Source organism: Staurois parvus, unplaced genomic scaffold (genome assembly GCF_062004578.1).
Source record: "Staurois parvus isolate SC_StPar_1 unplaced genomic scaffold, SC_StPar_1.0 ptg001051l, whole genome shotgun sequence".
NCBI lineage: Eukaryota > Metazoa > Chordata > Amphibia > Anura > Ranidae > Staurois > Staurois parvus.
In genome coordinates, this window is record NW_028318847.1 from 3,357,510 (window position 1) to 3,377,763 (window position 20,254).

The 20,254-nt window shown below is 42.4% G+C and overlaps 1 protein-coding gene across 3 annotated transcripts in view; it reads right to left on the reverse strand.

The window, feature by feature from the left end:
• Window positions 1-8,280: 8,280 nt before the first annotated feature.
• LOC149440833 (uncharacterized) overlaps window positions 8,281-20,254 on the reverse strand; it is a 38,802-nt gene continuing 26,828 nt past the window's right edge. For all 3 annotated transcript variants that reach the window (XM_089658066.1, XM_089658067.1, XM_089658068.1), the window contains exons 7-12: window positions 19,139-19,228; window positions 17,382-17,471; window positions 17,151-17,273; window positions 13,660-13,791; window positions 9,483-9,599; window positions 8,281-9,373 (exon numbers count right to left, since the gene is read on the reverse strand). In XM_089658066.1, the coding sequence (XP_089514192.1) occupies window positions 9,248-9,373; window positions 9,483-9,599; window positions 13,660-13,791; window positions 17,151-17,273; window positions 17,382-17,471; window positions 19,139-19,228 (678 nt within the window). In that variant the 3' untranslated portion in view covers window positions 8,281-9,247. The remainder of the gene's footprint in view (window positions 9,374-9,482; window positions 9,600-13,659; window positions 13,792-17,150; window positions 17,274-17,381; window positions 17,472-19,138; window positions 19,229-20,254) is intronic.

The following is a 20,254-nucleotide window of genomic DNA, read 5'->3' on the forward strand; positions in this document are numbered from 1 at the left end:
TACCCCCCTAGTATGTATGATGCATGCATATTCTTAGCCCCCAAGTGCATAACCTTACATTTATCAACATTAAACCTCATTTGCCACATAGTTGCCCAATTAAACAGTGCATTGAGGTCGTAAATTGAAGAAATCCTGTAAGGACGTTATTCCACTGCACAGCTTGGTGTCATCTGCAAAGAGTGAAATGGGATCTCAGACCCTATATCGTTTATAAATATATTAAAAAGTAAGGGTCCCAACACTGAACCTTGGGTACATCACTAACAACCCTAGACCATTCAGAGTATGGATCATTAACCACTACTCTTTGAATACAATCTTTTACCAGTTTTCTACCCATTTACATACGGATTTTTCCAAGCCTGTAGACTTTACCTTACACATTAGCCGTGTGGGGAACTGTGTCAAACGCTTTTGCAAGATTGAAATATACCATGTCCACCACCACCCCTCTGTCCAAGGTTTTGCTCACCTCCTCATAAAAAGAAATCAGATTTATTTGACAACTTCTGTCTTTCATGAATCCATGCTGGCTGTTGCTTAAAATATTTTTTTCAAGCAGGAACTCATCTATGTGGTCCTTTATTAAACTCTCCAGTATCTTCCCAACTATAGAAGTTAAACTAACAGGTCTATAATTACTTGGTAAAGATTTTGACCCCTTTTTTAAATATAGGCAACACATTGGTCTTATGCCAATCCAGTGGAACTATGCCAGTCATTAAAGAGTCCATAAAAATTAGAAACAATGGCTTTGAAATAACAGCTCTATTCTTTAAGGACCCGTGGATGTATACCATCTTGTCAAGGTGCTTTATTCACCTTTTATTCTGTCTAAATTTTTCTGGATCGTCAGTTGTGAGCCAATGTGGATCATCTGGAGCTGTGTCAATACCATGCCCATTATGGACAAGAGCTCCCCCATGCTCCTTTGTATACACAGAGCTGAAGAAGGTATTTAGTAAATTTGCCTTCTCTTTGTCTCAGTCACCCATTCTAGATTATTTTGTAAAGGGCCTACATGCTCGGACCGGATTTTTTTAATATTAATATATTTGAAGAATGTTTGGGAGTTTGTCCTACTATCTTTTGCAATCTGTTGTTCGTTTTCCATTTTATCGGCCTTGATTACCTTTTGACATATTCTGTTATATTCTTTGTAATGTTTAAATGATGATTGTGTTCCTTCATTTTTATATTTAATAAAAGCTTTTTTCTTATTATTTATAGCTTTTTTAACTTTGGCCATAAGCCACATAGCTTTTATTTTTAGCCTTTTAAACTTGTTGCCCATGAGAATATATTTTGCAGTATGTTCACATACAGTCATTTTGAAGAACTCTCATTTCTGTGTTGTGTTCATCGATGCCAATATTCCCTCCCAGTCTAAGTCTTGGATAGCAGCTCCCAGCTTTGGAAAATTAGCTCTCTTAAAGTTGAGTGTTTTTCCCCCTATATGTGCTTGTTGTTTACAGCTAACAATAAATGAAATCATGTTATGGTCACTGCTACCCAGATGGCCCAGCAGATCATCATTCCTAGTTGGGGCCTCTATGAACTGTAGCATAAAATTGTCCTGTAGTAGGTTTATACATTTTTGCCCTTTAACTGTTCCTGCAGTGCCATTACTCCAGTCAGTTTCTGGGTACTTAAACTCTCCCATTATTATCACTGTCCCAGTCCTTGTAGCCCTTTTTTGATCTGTGCAAGGAGCTGAGTCTCCACTTCCTCATCAACACTGGGTGGCCTATAACAAGCTCCAATGATTATCTTTGTAGTACGCACCTCCATGTGCAATACCACAGATAATAATTTAGCCTCATCACACTCTCCATCAACTAGGTCCTCTTTCACACTCGCTCTGAGATCACTTCTCACATAGAGACAGACACCACCACCTTTCCTTTTTACCGTTTCTCCGAAAGAGAGCATAGCCAAGAATATTATTAGACCAGTCATGTGAAGAATGAAGCTAAGATTCAGCAATACCAATTCTGGCATTGGTGAACACTCTAAGTCATTGACACCTTCTGCACAGGTATTTTGCATATTTTTTATTTTTGTACAAATGATACCAATTGCAATGGTTGTTTGTAACATGGGAATCTTCTTTTCACCTGCCATATCCCTCCCCCATCCCACCAACCAATAAGGACTGTCCCGTCTGATCTGTCTGCCCCATTATAATCTAATTCTTCCTCCCCCCTCAATCCTAGTTTAAATACTCCTCCAGCCTCCCCATAAACCTCTCCCCTAGAACAGCAGACCCCCTTCCATTTAGGTCCATCTCTAGCATAGAAGTTGCACCCTAATGAAAAGTCAGCCCAGTGTTTTAGAAACCCAAGCAGGGCTTAGGAGAATCCAGCACAACAACAGGTGCAATTGTTCATAATGGGAAAGGACACCCCTGTGGGAAGCAGTACAAGTTTGAATGGGAAACTATTCACAAGGATAGGCTCCCACCAGAGGGTCTAGAGTGGAAGCTACGGGACAACCTCAAGCATCCAAACTGTGAGGAGGTAAATCCAAAGGTCCAGAAAAATGAACAAACAGGCCCACACTTACAAAGTGGGGAACACCCCTTCATGCAAAAAGCTAAGCAGATGAGACAGATGGTTTCTCAAGATGAGATCTGCAGCTTAAATAGAATATAGACCCAAATTGCCTACAAGGTACTACTGCTGTAGATGAAATTTGGATCCGCCGATCTCCTGCACGGAGACACACAGTCTGACCACCAGTAGCATCAGTAATTATACTGTCAAACGCAGATCCAAAGAGACAACTTTCTTTAAAGGGCAAATATAAGTGTAGGACTCCAAACATTTGTTTAAAAAGTTCCAGGACACAAAGGTTTGATATTTTGCCAGAAAGTTCCACCTAAGGAATTTAATCAATTGTAAAATCTTTTCACAAATCAAAATTACCACTAACAGAGTTACTCCAGGTAATTTAAACTGAGCCCTAAGCAGGTTATTTAAAGTGTTTGTAAAGGTAACTTTTTTGCCTTTTTTAATCTTTTTTTTTTTTTTCTTTAAATAACAAAGTGTTATACAGTACTTACCTGCTGCGTGCAATGGTTTTGCACAGAGCAGCCTCACACCACCTCTTCTTGGGTACCATTCCGATGCTTTTGGCTCCTCCTCTTGTAAAATTGTAAAATCTTTTCACAAATCAAAATTACCACTAACAGAGTTACTCCAGGTAATTTAAACTGAGCCCTAAGCAGGTTATTTAAAGTGTTTGTAAAGGTAACTTTTTTGCCTTTTTTAATCTTTTTTTTTTTTTTTAAATAACAAAGTGTTATACAGTACTTACCTGCTGCGTGCAATGGTTTTGCACAGAGCAGTCCCAAACCACCTCTTCTTGGGTACCATTCCGATGCTTTTGGCTCCTCCTCTTGTGTGCCCACATGGAACATGTGTGCAGAGGGGATACAGCGATGGAATGCGTGTGCAGAGGAGACACAGGGATGGAACATGTGTACAGAGAGAGTACAGGGATGAAATGTGTGCAGAGGGCTACAGGCATGGAACATGTGTGCAGAAGGGTACAGAAATGGAACATGTGTACAGAGGAGATACAGGGATGGAACATGTGCAGAGGGGATACACAGATGGATCATGTGTGCAGAGGAGATGCAGGGATGGAACATGTGTGCAGAGAGAGCACAGCAATAAAACTTGTGTGCAGAGAGAGTACAGGGACGGAACATGTGTGCAGAGGGGGTACAGGGATGGAAGATGTGTGTAGAAAGAGTAAAGGGACAGAACATGTGTGCAGAGGTGGTACAGGGATGGAAGATGTGTGCAGAGAGAGTACGGGGATGGAATATGTGTGCAGAGAGGGTACAGGGATGGAAGATGTGTGTAGAGAGAGTACAGGGACGGAACATGTGTGCAAAGGGGGTACAGGGATGGAAGATGTGTGCAGAGAGAGTACAGGGATGGAATATGTGTGCAGAGAGGGTACAGGGATGGAAGATGTATGCATAGTGAGTACAGGGATGGAACATGTGTGCAGAGGGGGTACAGGGATGGTAGATGTGTACAGAGAGAGTACAGGGACGGAACATGTGTGCAGAGGGCGTACAAGGATGGACGATGTGTGCAGAGAGAGTACAGGGATGGAAGATGCGTGTAAAGAGAGTACAGGGATAGAACATGTGTGCAGAGGGCGTACAAGGATGGAAGATGTGTGCAGAGAGAGTACAGGGATGGAACATGTGTGCAGAGGGGGTACAGGGATTGAAGATGTGTGCAGAGAGAGTACAGGGATGTAACATGTGTGCAGAAAGAGTAAAACAATGAGTAACATGTGTGCAAAGAGAGTACAGTGATGGGAGATGTGTGCAGAGAAAGTACAGTGATGGAACATGTGTGCAAAAAGAGTACAACAATGAAACATGTGCAGAGGGGATACAGGGATGGAACATGTGTGCAGAGTAGTGATGGAACATGTGTGCAGAGCAGATACATGGATGGAACATGTGTGCAGAGGAGATACTTCCTGTGTCCCCACATGTGTGTAGAAGGGATACATGGATGGAACATGTGTGCAGAGAGAGTACATTAATCAAACGTGTGTGCAGAAAGAGTACAGCGATGGAACATGTGTGCAGAGCAGATACATGGATGGAACATGTGTGCAGCGGAGATACAGTGATAGAACATGTGTGCAGAGGAGATACTTCCTGTGTCTGTTTCCCCACTGGAGGGAACAGGAAGTCTCCATCCAGTAGAGTCAGAGGGTCCCTCTGACACCACTGGAGGGAGTCTTCCTCTCGCTTTGCGTTTCTGTGACACCAATGGAAGGAGTGTTCCCAACAATTCCTGTTTGACCCCACTGGAGGGAGACTTCCTGTATCTGTGACCCCCCACTGGAGGGAAAATTCCCCTCACTTCCTGACCCTGAGATTCCACTGGAGTAAGACTTTCTGTTACCCCACTGGAGGGAGACTTATCCTCACTTCCTGTCCCTGTAAACCCACTGGAAGAAGGCTTCCAGTTTCTGTGACCCCACTGGAGGGAGACTTCCCCTCACATCCTGTTTATGTGAACACACTTGAGGGAGACTTCCTGTTTCTATGATTCCAGTGGAGGGAGACTTCCTGACCCTGTGACCCCACTGGAGGGAGACTTCCTGAAACTGTGAACCCGCTGGAGGGAGACTTCCTGTTTCTGTGACCCCACTGGAAGACTTACTGTTTCTGTGATCCCACTGGAGAGAGACTTCCCTTCACTTCCTGTCCCTGTGACCCCTCTAGAGGGAGAATTCCTGTTTCTGTTACCCCACTGGAAGACTTCCTGTTTCTGTGAACCTACTGAAAGACTTTCTGTTTCTGTGAACTCACTGGATGGAGACTTCCCCTCACTTCCTGTCCCTGTGACACTACTGGAGGACTTCTTGTGTCTGTGATCGCAGGTGAACATATCGGCCACAGCCAGTAACAGAAAACCTACAGGAGGTAGAATTAAATATTTAATTAAAGTAAACTACATAGAATGAACTAAACATTTTGTACATGCATGATTTACATTTATAAGATTGTCACCCAACTGTCCTCCTGTGCAGTGCTGAGCAGTGTGGCTGGAGAATGAGGGGGCGTGATTTATGTTGAAGTGGGCAAGTACACATTCAATATGTATAGGCCTAGTGTACCCACCCACATTCAATGCAATTCCAAGAGGTTGATGGGAAATGTAGTTTGCTTTTACTGTAGAGAGGAGAGGATGTGATGTAATCCCTGCTGTTAAATCTCCTTGGCAGAGCAGATGCTGTTATCTTTTGAAATACAGTGATATCTTCCTGAAAATTCAATTAGACTTTTCTCTTCAATGGTAAGTAATTTCACAAATGTATTTACTGTTTAGTGTAGGGGGGTGTACAAATGGGTGATTTTGCCTGTCCTGGAGCTTTTTTAGTTGTGCAAAAAAACAACAAAAAATCCAAAGTGGACAGTAGCGGGTCTTGTCGGCACAGGGAAGTCTGAGCCTCATGAGGCAGAGTGTCAGGGACCCCAGATTTGTCCACGATTGCGCAGGGGTCTGCGCATGCGTGGTATGCCGGGCCGCACTAGCGTGCGAGTATTGGGACCTGGGCACCCGTGACAGCAGCGGTGGTCGCGCATGTGCACTCGCGATCGCGGACGTGCGCCTGGCACCAATCAGGGTGCAGGGTGCCCTATTTAAAACAGGTCAGGTCTGTGCTCTAATTGCCATATGCTCTTACCTGTATCCTGTGTTCCTGATTTAAGATTGCTTTGTTGCGGACCCTGCCTGGCCTTGATGTGCTGATTGTCTCCTGCTCTGAACCTTGGCTTGCCTGACCATTCTCCTGTCTAATCCCACACGTTTTGATCTCCTGTTACCGAACCCGGCTCATCCTTCTGTCTACTGTTTTGGACCATGCTGCCTCCACCGCTACCGACGCGGCCTGCCCGACTCTGCTCCTTCTAAATGCTTACATCAGGCTCCCACCTGCTATATACCTCCGGCAAGCGCTTCTACCACAACTGGGTGCACCCAGGGGCCGCGACCTGGTTTCGGCCTGCTCCAAGTCCATTCCCACCATCAGGGGCTCTGGTGAACAAGCAGGTCGGGCTTAGATTCCACGCCTTGGGGAATTCCGGTCTGTGCAATGCTGGTGGCTACCGCCGGCAGGTCCCTAACACAGAGCTTATAGAAGACTTCAAAAAGGATGACCCTGGGGTCCAAAAATAGGGGTTCCCAGACCTAGGTCACAGGCATTGGTTCTTTCCAGGAAAAATTAGAAATTGACCTTTGGAGCAGTAGTGCAGTATGGGATGAGGTCACCTGTGGTAGCAAGACTGTCCTCTGAAGGTGTTTGAAAAGGTCATTTGCACCATGTAGTGGAAAACTAGGCCCAAAGTGAAGCAAGGCTTTGCATACTCACAGACATGAGAAGCTGGTGCTAATGAGGGTTGCAAGAATCAAAAAGTGAGCAAGTCACTGTAGGTGGCCACTGCAACAAAACTAAAGACCAGTTCATCTACAATGTGCTTCAGAAGAAAAAGCTGCAATGGGACGTTGCTTCCCCAAGGCTGAATGAGGAGAGAAAAAGAATGCACACAATCATCAACATTAGTCCGCCTAGTTGATGATGTCCACACTCCAGTTCCCTCAGCCTTAACCATTACCATGCTAACCATTCAGTGTTCTATTAAGTTTATGGGTTGATTCCTAAAATTAGAAAAACCTGGCAGTGGCTGTCTTAAGCTTTGTAGTATTTACCCAGTTCACACCATGCCTAATGTAGAGGGCTGTAAGGCCATCGAAACTCAGCAGCCTGCATCATGTTTGCAGACTTGGCCCTCTTGCTGAGATGGAAGGAACCTGAAACTGACACTTCTCTAATTTGTCAAGTACAACCTACATCCCACTTACAGGAGTAGGACACTAGGCAGAAAAAAAATCAGCACCTACTATGGGCAGTGCTCTCTTGGTATAAAACCCCCTCTCTGCTATAGGCAAACCAGTTAGTGAAAAGCAGTGTCACACAGAAAACGTCCAACAGAAAGGTGGGTGCTTTGTCTGTCAATGAAGTCAGAGAAGGGGATTTTACAGTGAGGAACAAAAAATCCTGTTTTCTTTACTGTTCATTGACGAACACAACCTCGATCCTTGGCCGAACAGGGATATCCCAAAGCAGTGCCCCAATGAAGGATGGGAAACCAAAACCCCAGAAACAGGTTAACATGCTAACTTCCATACTACCCCAAGGGAGCCTCAGAAAAAAGGTTTGTGGAATCACAGGTCCCAGAAGGGAACCAGGTCTGTACTCCTGAATAACTAGTTTGCCTATAACAGAGAGGGGCTATTATGCCTTGAAAGAACTGTCCATAGGAGCTGCAGTTATTTCTGCCTAATCCTGTTCCTGTAGGTGGTACTATAAAACCCTCTTTGGTCAAGAATTAAGTAGAGAGGCAGCGATCATTGATAAATGTAAAAGAAAAATCTTTTCTGATCCCCCAGGAGGTAATCAGATATGCCCTGGATCGATTACCCCAAGTGTTATCACCTATAAATTTTTAACATCCAGTTACAGTATTGCCTTTTCAGTATTATATGCATAAGAAAAGGGTTCAGAATGGCCACAATCATTAAGACAGAAGTAACTACCTGAATGACTTGACAATTTTTTTTTTTTTCCATCACTGCTAGCTGATTGGACTTGTACCACCATTGCACACAGCAACTACACAGGAATAGCTTCAGAATGATGTTTTAGGCACTACAAAAGTACGCATACACAAGCCACAAAAAAATGTTTTATTTTGAAAAAGATAAACACTTTCAGCTGAAGTTACATTTTTACAGTTTTTTCAAGTCAAAAACCTTGCTTTGCTTTTTCATCACGGCTGATGAGGAATGCGATTAGTAGCTTTAGCCACCTGTCCAACTTTTGTGACATTGGTGATTACAATGAAGCTGGTTTACGGCAGGGAACATCTTTCCCAATTGGGCTACAATTGAGAGGTAGTTTTCAGATACAGTAAGGGTCAAAGCTAAAGATACTCAGTTACGTAAAATAGCAAAAAAATTCAGATGCAAATTCTGAGTATATGGCATAAAATTATAAGTAACTTGCATAGAATTTTTAGGGAGAGGTCAAGGGTTTCTTGATTGAAATCCTTATTTTAAGTAGTAATGCAGATTCTTACAGTGGTCTTTTGACAAACTGGTAATCACAAAAGGCTACTACTGGTAGCAGAAAATATGTCTTAACAGTTACAATTCACACAATGTTCCTTGGTAACATTCGTTTTTAACTTTTAACACGGTAAGCAGCCTGGATCCCATTCACATTGTCAGCATTGAATGTAATCTCTGAAGCCAAGGCTAAGTTGGCTTATACCATAGACATCTTCCTAAAATGAGAATTCTTTTAGACTGAAGGCCTAGGGCAAAATGTTTCACTTTTTATGAATTTACCTTGCAACTGTGATTTTGACATAATGTGTTTCCAATAATTGGAATTACACTTTCCAATTATAACTGAAACCATGCACATATCACCACCTTTGCATGAGATCTGTTGTCATTTATGCCATGTATGCTCTTTATACAAAGCCTGTAAAGTTCTATAGAAACACTGAATTGAACATACATAAGAAAAAGGCACAGAAATTAATCCATGTCATTATTACTTTTAGAAATACTGTATAAACATAGAAACAGATTCCTATTCAAACATCCATAATGACAGATTAAACAAGAAGATTTTAGGCAACAATCTCCAGAGGTTTCTCAGCATAAAACAAACCCCAGCGCTGATCTCCTAAACTGCAGCGATGAAGTTTTTCGTTCCACCCATCAATAATGTAGTTGTAATCCTCTTCAGAAAAACTCTGTAAAGGAATAAAAAAGAAATGGAAAAATTCATCTGCTTTGGATTTTCTGAGAAATAATGAATTGGGAACAAATCTATTTCTAGGGTTTCAGTCCGTTTTATTATACCTCTAAGAATTTCTGCTTTATTTCCTGTGTCCTTGTGAGTTCTTTATTCAGAACTTGTACAAACTGTTCAGTCCGATCCAGAGCTTGAACTTTTACAAATCCAACCTTCTCTAGGAACTATAGGGAAAAAAAGAATTTAAAAATGTAAAAATCTGTATTTATCTGTGCTATACTTTTACTTTACAAAACTGCCTACTTTAATGAAAGAACCGCTATCATAAAAAAAGTTGTTTCATGAAAACATTTTGCTCAATTGCATATAGTGCAAGCACTACAGCATAAGTGAGTGACAGAATTTGGGACAAACTATGAGTTTCCAATCAAACACCAGTGTAGCTTAGAAACATAGAAGAATGATGGCAGAAAAATTACCAAGCAGTTCATCGAGTCTCACGCATTTTTTTTATTTATATGTTTTTCTTTTTGTTACTTTTTTTTTTTGTCTGAGTATAATATAGGTCTATGTTTGTTCCAAGCATGTTTGACTCTACTTACTGTTAACCGATTCTCTACCTCTGCTAGAAGTCTATTCCAAGTATCAACTACTCTTTCTGTAAAAATAATACTTTTTAAGATTAGTTTTGAACTTTCCTCCTGCTAGTTTGAGGTCCTCGTGTTCTTGGTCTAAGCTTCATATTGAAAATACTGCCTTCCTGAACCTTATTCACCCCTTGATGTATTTAAAGCTTTCAATCATATTTCCGCTTTGAGGTAGGCAGTTTGTGCATTTTTTGCACCTGAAGTGCCATACAAGAGCTTTTTGGGGTAAGATTGCATGGATTTATATAGCACCAACAGCTTGCTCAGAGCTGTACATTATAACATTATAATGGGAGACAGTACACGAGACAGTAAAGTAACAATATGATTCAAAACACGAGGGGTTTGAGGGCCCTGCTCCTTGGAGCTTACAATCTAGGAGGGAGGGGATAGTGGTACAGGAGGAAATAGCTGTGGGGGATGGAGTGATAGGAGGAGTGGAGGAGTTCAGTAATTAGCTGAGGGCGGGGTAGGCTTCCCTGAAGAGATAGGTTTTCAGAGTGCGCCTAACGGTGAGGAGAGTAGGTGATAGTCTGATGGATTGGGGTAGGGAGTTCCAAAGGATGGGGGAAGCCCTGGAGAAGTCCTGGAGACGGGCATGGGAGGAGAAGACCAGGGAACTTGAGAGTAGGAGGTCTTGTGAGGAGCGGAAAGTACGTTTTGGGTGGTATTTGGATACCAGATCGGTTATGTAGTTGGGGCAGTATTATGAACAGCTTTATACGTCAATGTTAATATTTTAAAGTTTATTAAACTTTAAGTATTTGAAAAGTCCATGTAGTATGAAAAATGAGAGTATCGAACAATTGTAGGAGGTTAGTTGCTATTCTAGCACTAGTATATATACCTGATTACTTGGAAGTCTGACCTGCTTCGGTGGCAACTATGGTTGCCCTCATCATTAGACAATCATATTATGCTTGCCAGGCCATCAAACCAGGATATTTAATATATACCCCCAGTATTGATGTATTCTATCTGTGTGATGTAACACCTGTACACCACCCCTCCTTTTTTTACGTTCTGTATCCCTTCTTCTCTTTATTTGAAAATTGATAAAAATCAGATTGAACCCAAAAAAATGTATTTAACCCATTTTCATACACTGATCAGCAATAATTTTATGACCACTGATGGGTTAAGTGAATAACACTGATTATCTTGTCACAATGGCATCTGAAGGTCAGTGGAATATATTAGGTAGCAAGTAAACGTGTTGTCTATAAAGTTGATGTGCTTAAAGCAGAAAAAATGATCATTGCAGTTTATTGTGTATGGGGCTGTGTAGTCAGAGATCGGTAAGGGTGCCCATGCTGACCCATGTCCACAGCCAAAAGCACCTACAATGGGCACATGAGCATCAGAACTGGACCATGGAGCAATGGAAGAAGGTGGCCTGGTCTGATGAATCATGTTTTCCTTTACATCATAAGGATTTATTTTATTTATTTATTTATTTTATTTCAGGTACTTATATAGCGCCGTCAATTTACATAGCGCTTTACATATATATTGTACATTTACATCAGTCCCTAACCCTCAAGGGGCATACAATCTAAGGTCCCTAACTCACATTCATATACAAGGGCCAATTTAGACAGGATCCAATTAACCTACCAGCATGTCTTTGGAGTGTAGGAGGAAACCGGAGTACCCGGAGGAAACCCAGGCAGGCACAGGGAGAACATGCAACCTCCAGGCAGGAGGTGCTGTGGCTGGGGTTCGAACCAATGACCCTAGTACTGCCAGGCAGAAGTGCTAAACATTTAGCCACTGTGCTGCCGGTTGCGTGCACTTCGCTTATCTGGGGAAGAGATGACACCAGGATGCAGTATGGGAAGAAGGCAAGCTTGTGTAGGTCTGGACAATTTTCTGCTGTGAAACTTTGGTCTTGCCAATTATGTGGATGTTACTTTGACACATACCACCTACCTAAACATTGTTGCTGATCGAGTACACCACTTCATGGAAATGGTATTCTCTGATAGCAGTGGCCTCTTTCAGCAGGATATCGCACCCTGCCACACTGCAAAAAGGTTCAAGAATGGTTTGAGGAAAACAACAAATTTGAGATGTTGACTTTGCCTCCATATTCTGTAGATCGCAATCCACTGAGTATCTGTGGGATGTGCTAGAAAGGCAAATCCGATCCATGGTGGCCCCACCTTGCAACTTACGGGACTTAAAGGATCTGCTACTTAAGGCTTGGTGCCAGATACCACAGCATACCTTCAGAGGCATCCAGGTTTCAACAGGCCAGGGCTGTTTTGGCACCAAATGTGCTGTTATGGCAGCAAATGTCGGACCTACTCATTCAGTGGGTGGTAATAAAATTATGACCAATCATATATGTTTGAGTGAGAAAAGAACAGCATGGTGGCAAATCATTCTTATTAACAATTCTGATTTTATAGGAATTAATAAAGTAAAGAAAAATCCCATAGAGAATGCAAAAGCAATCCAGTCAGTTCTTCAAACAAAGGCTGCTGTATCAAAAATATCCAGCAAAAACAAGTGCTTATCTCCTGTTTTTCATAAAATACATAAACTATATATCATTAACAAATGAAGAGAGCAGCTATTAAAAAATCCCTGTTCAAATAGTCAAGCACAATCGTTCTGGAAAATGTGTGCTCAAAAAAGCAAAGTTTTTCTGATTGGAGGCTGATCATGCTTCTGACTTTTGGTTTGACCAGAGCCTTTATATTTTCTGTATTTTTCCATATATATTTGGGATTGTTGTTGTTAGTATGGAGAAATTTAATGAAACCAATTGGGAGGATTTGATGCCCAATTATCAACATCAAAATGAGAATAATTAAAAGCCGGAAGGAGGTCTTTCCTTCCTTTTTTCAGTTTGAGTAAGTCAATTGAAAAAAGTCAGCCTTACTTTGGCATATGAAACCGTTTGAAAAATACATTAAAAAAAAGGATACAACCCGATGGGCTTATGAATACACATTTTCCCTAATATAACCAAAGTCTCTGATGAATTTAAGAAAAAATGGGAGGTGAATCTGAGGGGGTTGATCCACTTGATCTGCATTTGTTATATCACATTGATCATAAGATGGTCTTTGTACAAAATTCTGTTGTTGATCAGCTGTTGTTTTTTATTATGATTGTTTTAGTGCATTATCATGAATAAAAAAAATTTATTTTTATGAGAATTTTTATACAGTGCCTAAAAAGTCATACTCCTATTTGTTTTTGTGTTGTTCTATATGAGTGGTGTGGCACAATATGACGACAAAAAAAATGTGCTTATCTCTTGTTTTTTATAAAATACTTAAACTATGAACCAGTAACAAATACAGGGAGCAGGAATCTTGAGAAAATAAGACACTGATCCCTGTCCATATTAAATAAAGAGCATAATAATCAACAAAATGTATGTTGCTTCATGGAATCATACTGTATAATAATCAGTTACATCTATTCTGTTTGTTGTTAGGCAATATCACAACAGGCGTTCTACAGGACGCTAAGTAGCTAGTTTCTACTTTACCTGTCTGGGGAAGTAATCTGGTAGTGTGAATGTCTAGGATTTGTAGCCCTCAACTCTCACCAAGTTGTACAAAGTAAATTCTATAATGCCCAAGAAGCCTTGGGATTAATAAAGCAATAGATGCAATACCTGTCCATACTCTTCAGGTGTGTACAGAATATATCCTCTCTGCTTCACATATTCCTCAAATACGGGAGACCATGGCCGTTCTCCACAACAATAATCTGTGATCAAGAGTTTTCCTCCAGGTTTTATCCAGGACTGGACAAGAAAAGAACAGAGAATAACTGATTAAAGTGTAAATCTTAAAATAAAAGAAAAGAAAACACATCACACACAAGACATAGTACATCTCTTGAACACTTTACTACATTTTATACCTTTTTACATGCTGCAGGTACAGGAATATGACAGATGATGTGCCAGAAATATAATGTACTCCTACCTTCCGCTTTGAAGAGACACCACAAGTCTGAATTCCTGAGCCCCTGGTGTCAGACCTGCCTACTTCATTTCTGATGTGTTACAAAGAAAGTAAACCTCTCCTCATCTTTTAACCCCTCCTTGTTACATAGTTAAATAATTAGCTTAAAAAAAACCTCAGTCCATCTAGTTCAACCAATTAAAAAAAAACACACACACAAACAGAAAAACTCCATATACACAATCCTATATTATTATTATTATTACATCGGGTTTATATAGCGCCAAAGGGTTTGCTCAGCGCTGTACAATAGAGGGGGGGACAATACATGGCACAGTACAACAATAACAAACAACGTACGAGGGGTAAGAGGGCCCTACTCTTTCGAGCTTACAATCTAGGAGGGAGGGGGTAAAGGTACAGTAGGAAGTGGCTGAGGGGAATGAGGGGTGGGAGGAAAGAGGGAGAATGGCCGTTAGGTGAGGGTGGGGTAGGCTTCCCTGAAGAGATGGGTTTTTAGGGAGCGCCTGAATGTGAAGAGGGAAGGCGATTGGGGCAGTGAGTTCCAGAGGATGGGGGAGGACCTGGAGAAGTCCTGCAGTCGTGCATGGGAGGAGGGGACCAGGGAGCAGGATAGAAGGAGGTCCAGTGAGGAGCAAAGGGTACGGGTAGGGCGGTAATTGGGGATCAGGTTGGTGAGGTAGTCAGGGGCAGTGTTGTGAACGGCTTTGTAGGTCAGGGTTAGAAGTTTAAATTTGATGCGTTGGGCAATCGGGAGCCAGTGGAGGGAGAGGCAGAGGGGGTGGCAGAGGTGGAGCGGGTGGTGAGGTGGATGAGTCTAGCCGCTGAGTTCAGGATGGTCTGGAGCGGGGAGAGCCTGCACTTGGGTAGGCCGGTAAGAAGAGAATTACAGTAGTCAAGGCGTGAGATGATGAGGGAGTGTACTAGAAGTTTGGTGGTGTCAAGGGTGAGGAAGGTACGTATCTTGGCAATGTTGCGGAGATGGAGCCTGCATGTGTTTGTGAGTGATTTGACATGCGGTTGGAAGGAGAGGTTCGAGTCAAGAATGACGCCAAGGACTTTGGCTTGCGGGACGGGAGTGATAGTGGAGTTGTTGGTGATTATGGATAGGATGGGGGGGGGGGTGTGGGCAGGGGGAAAGACGAGGAGCTCGGTTTTGGAGAGGTTGAGCTTGAGGAAATGTAGCGACATCCAGTCTGAGATGTCATTTAGGAGGTGAGTGATGCGGGTGGAGATAGTGGGGGTGAGGAGAGGGGTGGAGAGGTAGATTTGGGTGTCGTCAGCATAGAGGTGATAGTTGAAGCCGTGGGAGTGTATGAGTTTGCCCAGGGAGGAGGTGTAGATGGAGAAGAGAAGGGGTCCAAGGACAGAGCCTTGGGGGACCCCAACAGAGAGGGGGAGGGAGGGGGAGGTGGCACCATTGTAGGTGACACTGAAGGAGCGTCAGGATAGGTAGGATGAGAACCAAGAGAGAGCGGTATCTCTGATGTCAAGGGAGAGTAGTTTATTAAGGAGGAGGGGGTGGTCAACTGTGTCGAAGGCCGCAGAGAGGTCCAGGAGAAGGAGGACAGAGTAGTCGCCCTTGGCTTTGGCGTTTAGTAGGTCGTTAGTGATTTTGAGTAGGGCAGTTTCAGTGGAGTGTACGGGACGGAAGCCGGACTGTAGTGGGTCAAGGAGGTTATTGTCTGTAAGGTGGGAGCTTAGGCGATCGTAAACACACAGTTGTTCCAGAGGAAGGCAAAAAACCCCAATGAAACGTGATCCAAATTGCTCCACTGGGGGAAATAATCCTTCCTGATCCCCTATAAGGCAATTGGATATTCCCTGCATCAACTTTCCCTGTCATTATTAGGAGTGCATCTGGGTCTTTTTTTAAAACAATCTACTGATCTAGTTCTTGAGGGAGTCTATTCCACATTTTCACAGTGAAGAAGCCTTTCTGTATGTGAAGGTTAAATCTCTATTCCTTGTGTACAGTGAGAGCGCACAGGAAGTTATCGACTTATGAGATTTCTGGCCAAATCAACAGGTATTTTTACATCTATTGAGTAGTTATGACAAAGCACTTTCAACGGTATATTCTGAAGACCAAAAGGGAGCAAATTAGAAAAAAATTTGAGTTTACATACACTTTAAGAAGGCAAACACTTCAGGGGAAAAAAATCACAATTGTCTCTTTATAAACATTCTATTAGACTAAAAGCAGGGGTCTCCAAAATTTCTAAAGAAAGGGCCAGTTTACTGCCCTTTAGACTTCAGGGGGGCCGGAGTGTGCCCAGTGGGAGTAAACCATTTGGTATTAGGTGGAGAAATAATTGGTGTGAATGGGAGGAATAGAGCCCCATTTTTGTTGTCAGTGGAAGGAATTATGCCCCATTGTTGGTGTCAGTGGCATGAATTATGCCCTATTGTTGGTGTCAGTGGCAGGAATAATTTCTAAAGGCAAGCAAAGGGCTGCAGTTTGGAGACCACTGGACTAAACCAAGGTTTCTCAACTAGAGTTCCTGCAGAGATTACAAGGGGTTCCTTGGGCAATTAACAGTTTCTACCCTCAGAGTTCCCACTAACACCACTGATCTCTTTAGCTATTTATACGGGGATAATTCTTCCCACTAACCACAAGTGTAAGGAACATTCCTCACACTGACCATCACACTAATGTATCATGAGTTATGAGACATGAGTAGCTATAGTAATTTTAGAAGGGACTGAGACTGGAAAGTTATTTCAAAGATTCCTCTGTGTTGGAAAGGTTGGTCTAAAGATTTAAGGAGTGTATGTGAATTTGATCATCCTAACAGAATACTGTGCTGAGAAAACACTGCTGGCCTCTTTTTTGAAAATCCTAATTGCCTGGATTTCTTGGACTCCACTACTTTCCAAGACACTGACATGGAACAAATGTGCAGCTTAGGAAAGTAGGAAAGACTAACCTGTATGACTATGCAGGCCAGTAAATCTGAAAGTACTAAAGCAGAATAATAGCCAAACAGGAAGAGAGGTCAGCAATGGCAGAATAATATTTGTCTGGTACAGGTTTCCTTTATAGGCAAAAAATCTACACTTCCACACTGCTTAGGGCAACCACTATATAGTTTTGTTCAGATTTTTTCTTCAGTTTCATAGATCAGCCCCTAAATGCAGAGCATACAGTTGAATCAGTTAATTGACTTACATAGAATCTCTCGAAGAGGGCTCTCTTGTCATTGATGTGCAGGATGGTGTCTCTGCTGTACACCACATCAAATGATGCTTCTGGGAAGATCCGTCGTGTGGCATCTCCAATTTCAAACTGGACCTGTTGAGGAGGGAGAAAATGTCATTTCAATAACCAAGGAACAAATAATCAGTTTATAATAAAATGTAACAAATAAAGCCCCTAAATAGCTTCAGATGTATCACTTACCAGAGGAGTCTTCTCTGTTATGGCTCTTTCCATGGCAATTTCTACCATGTTAGACGACAGGTCCATCCCCAGGACTTCCACCCCATACGTCTTGGTAGAGAGAAAAAAAAATTATAACCAAGCCAAAAAGACTAATACAGTTTAGCTTTATGTACAGGGTCTGTCAAATTAACAAAATCTACAGATTCAGGAAATTGAACTTTTATACCATTTAACCCCTTTACTGCCATCGATGAAGAAATAACGTTGGTGGCTTTGGTGGCAGGTTTATGCACACTCTCAGTGGCAGCAGTGTGTGTAAATCTGACCACTGTCAGATGTCAATTGAAAGCAAGCTGCAAGATATTCACCCCCCCATCCATTCCCATGTTTGCACCCCTGCCATGTTTCCCAGACTAAGCACACCCATCAACTGCCGCCGGGTAGAGCAGAGGGAGATCAGTAAAAGACAATTCACTGGTCTCTCCTTCCTGTTACTGACCCAAAAATGGCATGTAAAACATACCCCCAGGTCCTTGTGTCCCTGTTCCCAGCCAGTAAGTGTGATAGCTCCCAAGGTGTATCAGTAAAACATAGCAACAGGAAAGGAGTTGCCAGATCCTAATGCTTTTTAGAACAGAAGCTCTAGCAAGCAGGGCCATCTGGTCCCGCTTGCATTGAACTGTATTGTAACAGTACGGTCTCCCTACATTTTGTAAAGCATTCCGCAAACTGTTGGTGATATATAAAACCTGTACTATCAATTAAAGAAGTAGAGCCAAAGATCGTTTGGCTCTACTTTTCCTGTGGATCACAGGAGTGCAGTTCATTCTGCACTCCTGTGACCTGTTTTTCGTCAAAGACATTACAGAGCTGGTCCAGACTGGAGAAGGATCACAACCATATGGTCAGGATCCACTCAGGAGCCTGAACTGGCACCTGGCTCAGCCTCTCAGTGAGTGCTGGAGAGGCAGAGCAAAAAGCTAGTGACTGACAGTCACAGCTCTCTGCTCAGAGCAGAAGGGGAGAACTGAGTGATCAGCGATGTTTACTTACTCAGTTCTCACCCTTAGAGCCGGCGGGGAATAGATGCAGCATCAAAACAATGCTGCATCTACCTAGATAAGTATGATTTAAAAAAAAAAAATACTTCTCTTTTAATGAAACAAGCAACAAATACAAAAAAATAAGTTCATTAAATAATATTTTCTCTGCATGTCTACTAATGAGTAGTTTGGGTTTTCTGAGTGTAAAAAAACAGCAAAGGGCTTAAAGCGGACCTGAACTCAAAAGGTAATGGATTTGATCAGTTTTAGGGCATATTCAGAAATGTTAATCATGCTCCGCTGTCTCTGCCTGCTGGTGTCAGGAGGATAGTTAGTATGAAATTTGGTGAGGTCACCACTTTGTTGCTTATGGTTCTCCTTGCTGAGGTTCTGAAATGAGGAAGCAAAAGCTCTGCCTCTACCAAGATACCCCCTACAAGAAGACAAAGTCCAGAACAAGGCATTGTAATGGGGAAAGACAACCTGAAGGCAATACTGCTGACCAGGTCTCTGTCCTCAGCCTGACTTTGTTGGCAGCTTCCAGAGTTATGTTCATCCTTAAGTGGATGTGTTTGGGAATATCTCTCCTGCATTATAATCTGCTAAACAAACCGATTTCCCAGATCTCAAATGGTAGTGGGTTGGATTGGTACATTAATCCTATAGGAAAAGCTGAAGCTCTATAGCAGGTAAGCTCAGTGCCCTGTATGCATTTCAAGAACACAAATCTACCTTGGCCATGTAGAAGTCTCCTCCACCAATGCCACAACCAACATCAATGACCCGCTGACCAGGAATAAGGTTCAGCATGGAAATAAATTCCTGCAAGAAGAAATAATTAAAAGTATGTAGCATGATTAAAACATTTCAGTGCAGTTCCATTAACTGAAACCTAATCCAAAAAGCTGTACCACTCTACACTTGTGTTATGAGGAATAGTCTAAACCAGGGGTCTCCAAAAGGGCTAGTTTACTGTCCTTTAGTCTTTAGGGGGGCTGGATTGTGCCCAGTGTATGTAAACAATGCCCCATCTTTGGTATTAGGGGGAGAAATAGCACCCCATCACTGGTGTTAGTGGGAGGAATTATGCTCCATTCTTGGTGTCAGTGGGAAGAATAGTGCCCCATCGCTGGTGTAAGTTGGAGAAATAGTGCCCCATTGTTGGTGTCATTTGGAATAATAGTGCCCCATCTTTGGTGTCAATGGGAGGAATAGTGCCCCTTTGTTGGGGTCAGTGGGAGGAATAGTGCCCCTTCGTTGGGGTCAGTGGCAGGAATTATGCCCCATTGTTGGTGTCAGTGGCAGGAATTATGCCCCATTGTTGGTGTCAGTGGCAAGAATAATGCTTCAAGGGCCAGATAAAGGCAAGCAAAGGGCCACATTCAATGGCCGGGCCACAGTTTGCCAGCCACTGGTCTAAACCATATCAGCATTGGGAATCCATAGATGAACACATAATATGGTTAGAGGAGTCACCTGGTGCACCAGGCATTTAATAGCACAATGGTAGAACCTAGGCTGGCTATATACAGAATTTATTTTGCTGATCCCTGCTGAATTGTCCGAAATTAATTCCCTTGGTGGCCTTGTCAGCGTTCATTGGCTCAAGAAAAATCATTTTTTTTTCCATATGGAAAATTTTGACTGAAAACCGTCTGCATCTAAACCAATGCAGGCATTGTTCGGGTATTATCAGAATACAACAGTCAGCACTACAGGTGCATCCATCCATACTATTTAGCGTGGATGGAGGAATCAATTGATTTTTCTTGTTCAGCCCAAGAGGCTGAACGGGAGAATTCTTAACATACATGACCAACTATAGGTCTTTTATTATAGGTCAGTATT